Source organism: Rosa chinensis, chromosome 5 (assembly GCF_002994745.2).
Source record: "Rosa chinensis cultivar Old Blush chromosome 5, RchiOBHm-V2, whole genome shotgun sequence".
Classification (NCBI taxonomy): domain Eukaryota; kingdom Viridiplantae; phylum Streptophyta; class Magnoliopsida; order Rosales; family Rosaceae; genus Rosa; species Rosa chinensis.
Genome location: NC_037092.1, coordinates 33,175,043 through 33,179,340, shown reverse-complemented (window position 1 = coordinate 33,179,340; position 4,298 = coordinate 33,175,043). Strand labels below are relative to the sequence as shown.

Here is a 4,298-nt window from a genome sequence, read left to right as displayed (position 1 = left end):
TGCCCAGGCAAAACAACATCTACTAGATGATTCTAACTATACAAAGAAGAAGCTTCAATTTGATCATGTGTGGCCTATTCTCAAGGATGCTGAAAAATGGACCGATAATGGTAGAAGTTCAACTAAACCACGACAAAAAAATTACTCAAGTGAAGGATATGAATCAACGTCTCTCACATCACAATCGTCAGGTACATTACCATTTGATGTCGATTTGAATGCAGATGAAGACGAACAAGAGCTGTTTAGTGATGAACTTGCCTCACCTCATCGGCCTATTGGTGTAAAGAAAGCAAAGCTGAAAAGGAAAGAGTTGAATGAGAAGACTAAGATTGCTCAACAAGTGAAAGAATCCACCAAGAACTGAAAGAGTTACTTGAAAAAAGCTTGTTGGAGAGAAATGCTTTTTCCTCTGAGCATGAGGAATATGTATCTCAAAAATTAGCTATTCAACGTCAACGTGAGGAGAGCAAGATCATGCTTACTGGTTTGGATTCAATTACAGATCCAGAAGGACGTGAATACTTACGAATGAAAAAATTTGAAATAATGGAGAGAAGAGCTCGTGAGTCCCAACTACAACAATCACCTGCAACATTTGGCTATGGTAATTTTGGATATAAACAACACTATGGAGGAGGAAGTGGTGGATATGGACAACATTATGGAGGAACAACTGGATATGGTGAAATTCCTCATTATGGACGAAGTGGTGGATCTGGAACAAGTGGTGCATATGCAGGAGTGCAGCAATTCGGTGATAGCAGTGGATCCAATACACATGGTGGATATGGAGGAATGCCAGAACATGGAGGAAGTAATGATAGTCTACCGGAATACTAACTGTGGTGATTAATAGTTTTATTTATATTTATATTATCATTTTGTTATTTTGTTTTATGTAAGTGTGTGTGGTACTTTTTCCGAGCTCAGAGCTAGTCTCCGAGAAGGTTTTGAAGAGACCATTATTTAATATTGTAATTTTCAAAATTTTATAATATATTATCTCTTATAAAAACATAATTCATGATTATGTATTAAAATAATTTAGCCCAAATATATTCAATATTAGGCTCAAATGAAAGATCTAAATGTGAACTTCGCAATGGTATAGTTTTTATTATTGACAAATTTTTAGAAATAAAATTTCATCAGAAAAGGAAATTGTAATTAAAACCGAAAAAGGACACAAATGGAATAAAAATTATGTAAGTTGAATGAAGAGGGGTAAAAGAGGAATAAAAGAATTAAACAATAAACTATTATATAGAGATGGCTTACCTGATGGCAAGCCATATATGGCTTGGACTATAAACCATATGGCAAAAAATTTTCTTGGGAATTGTAGAATGCCTTACCATGGGAGAGAGTAATAGGCTATATATGCTTTTATACCATATGGTGGCAGATGGTCTAAAAAGAACATCTTGAAATAATACTAGGATTCTCCACAAAATCGATGTGTTCTAACAAGCACCAATTAGGAAAGAGTGCACGAATGGCTACTCCATTTTCTTTGATATAGCGGTGACATATCGAAAAAATAACTTTATCACAAAGAAACATCATTACAAATAGCACAATTTTCTCACTATGTTGCGATACAACAATAAAGCCGGCCACACTCAATTTCATCATGCCACTTGGAGGTTGCGTCTATTTGATCAAACAAATGGCCCGCTGCCTCGCTAGGACAAACAAGGCACACTGAATGTACATACCAGGACAAATCCCACGTTGCTTAACCAAAAGATGATAGAGCCACGTTTAATTAGAAGTAAAAAAAAAATAAAGCAAAAAATAAAAGGAAAATGGGTTCTAAGGCCAAAGCCCAGTCCCCATACCCAATAGGCCCAAGCCAAACTAGCAGGTTTCATGAACCACGACAGCTCCATCCCTCCAACGCCTCCCCTGCCATCCCACCACTGACAACAACGCCTCCACGATCAATCTCATGCCATCTAGCCGCACCATCTCTCCCCTGATCGAAGCTAAACCGCCCAACCTATAACGGTTCAAACCAATCTGATCTGAACCCAATTCTCAACGACATCAGGCAGTCACCATCAGACGATCTTTGAATCAGAGACCCAACTTCGAAGCATCCACTAGGTCGATCGTGCTCCTCCCTAGGGCAAGGCGACATTGGTCTTTGCATCCATCCATCAACCCACAGCTGCCCTTCTCCATCATTTTCTTCAAGCTCCCTAGACAAAACCGCTATCACCCTGGAACTTACAATTCAACTAGACAAATCACCACCGGAAACAAGGTCCCTTTTGGCCAGTCCGATGATGCAGCCACGATCGCGTGCTGTGGGACCTGGCATACGCTTTTGCCGAAAGACCAATCGTGCCTCCAAGGGTTTTGAGAGAAAAAAGTGACTTCAGACTTTTTCTTTTATTTTAGCAATGAATGAACACAATTACAAATATTTTATGCATCACTCCAAACCACAAGGAGAGAAACCCTAATACCCTAAGTCCGGTCTTTTCTTTTTCACTATTCAATCTCGTCTGGCAGCGCCCCAACCAGTGCTGACTCCGGCCTTGCCGTCGTCTTGGGTTGCTGCCGGACGGGTATTCAATCCGATTTGGTCCGAGGTTTGTTCATGGATGGTTTGCACTTCGGATTTTCAAAAGGCTTGGCTTGTTTTCTGGTCGCATCTCAACCAGTGGCATGGGTGTGCTGATCATGACCAGTGGGATTTCGGACGGCACGAGTTGTGGCGGCGTGATTCAGGCGTGAGCTGTGGTGACGTGAGGTGTGGCGGTTTGGGTCGCTGTGGTGAATGGCTGCAGCGGCGTAGATCGCAGCAGCACGGATCGTGGCAGAGCGGGCTGAATTATGCTGCTGTGCTTGTGGCCAATGGCATGTCGTCGGGAGTGTTGGGTGTGTGACATACGACATGTCGTTGAGGGTGATGGGCTGGGGACAGACCAACTTGATGGACTCTGTAGTTTGGACTATTCCTTTGGATGCTTTGGGCCTGCTACTTTGGGCTAGGGTTTCTCCCTAGGTCTTTACTATGTTTTAGCTTGTCTTTTACAATAAACTCCCTGTTTTTCAGGAACCTAAGCACTGATGTGCACCCAATGTCTCTCTAGTGTCTCTGGAGTAGTACCGAAGGAGGATATTCGCTAGTTCTACGTATTGAATGTATAATGAGTAGGACTATATGTACATACCACCTGTGGGTACTATCACTAGCTTCTTGTCTGCACATGTCCTTAAATGACAGCGGAGGGGTATGTAAAGGCATATTCTGGCTTGTGATGAATATATTATTTCGCCCCCGTGGCATTACTCAAAAATATTATAAATATTGAGAGTTTCTATTGGGACCTCTAAATTTGCTCACTTGACCTCACTCTATTATGAATTATTAAATAACTGTTTTAGGGAAATGGTAATTGAGAGGAATTTGATGATGTATTCTCATTGATAATAGGGGCCTCTTTATATAGAGGATTACAATGTGTAGAATCTCAATCATACAAGGAAAGTAATCATACATTGAATAGGAATCTAGATCCTTCTAATTTAACCCTATTACCACTAGGTCAAGTAAACTAGAGTTTGGGCCAAACACAGAATAGAGATTTCCTTAAACACTCTCCCTTGTGTTGCCCAAACGCGGTGCTTCTCTCGTTGCCTCATTAAAAACCTTGCCGAGTAACAAAAACCCAGTGGGACAAAAATAACCTCGGTTGAAGGGGAAAAAGAGCACAACACACCCTTCACGTTTCGAGACTATACATGTAGACATCTCCCCCTGATGTCTGCATCTCTCCCTGATGACTACGGTCATTGGAGTTCGGATAACTTCCACAAATGATGCTACCAACATGTTTCTCGAAAGTGGATTTTAAGCAATGACTTAGTGAGCAAGTCTGCCACACTGTCCTCAGACATAGTTCACTTTGATCTTAAGGAGAGTCTGTTGTTGCTCATTATTCTTGGTGTTGTCGCTTTTGATGTAGCCCTGCTTCATTTGTTCAAAACAAGTAGCATTATCCTAAATGCTTATAGGCTCATCTGTGGTAGACTTCAAACCACAATTGTTCGAATATGCGTACTTATGGATCCAATCCGTATACATTCACGAACCACTTCGTGAAGAGCAATAATCTCTGCATTGTTCGAAGATATAGTGACTAGGGTCTGTTCTGTAGACCTCCAAGATATCATGGTCTTTTCCCATGGTGAACACTTAACCATTTTGGGGAATGACAATTGTGTGGGTCAGAGAGATACCCAACATCAGCAAAACCTTCCAAAACACATGTTGTTTTGGG

General features: G+C 41.1%; 1 protein-coding gene across 1 annotated transcript; it reads left to right on the top strand.

The window, feature by feature from the left end:
• The first annotated feature begins 549 nt into the window (after nt 1–549).
• LOC112203661 (glycine-rich cell wall structural protein 1.8-like) lies at nt 550–843 on the top strand. The gene has a single exon (XM_024344590.1). It carries the CDS (start codon nt 550–552, stop codon nt 841–843), a length of 294 nt encoding a protein of 97 aa, XP_024200358.1.
• Nucleotides 844–4,298: the final 3,455 nt, after the last annotated feature.

Excerpts from the sequence above, each read along its gene's own strand:
- LOC112203661 (XM_024344590.1), top strand. The coding sequence starts at position 550 with ATGGAGAGAAGAGCTCGTGAGTCCCAACTACAACAATCACCTGCAACA.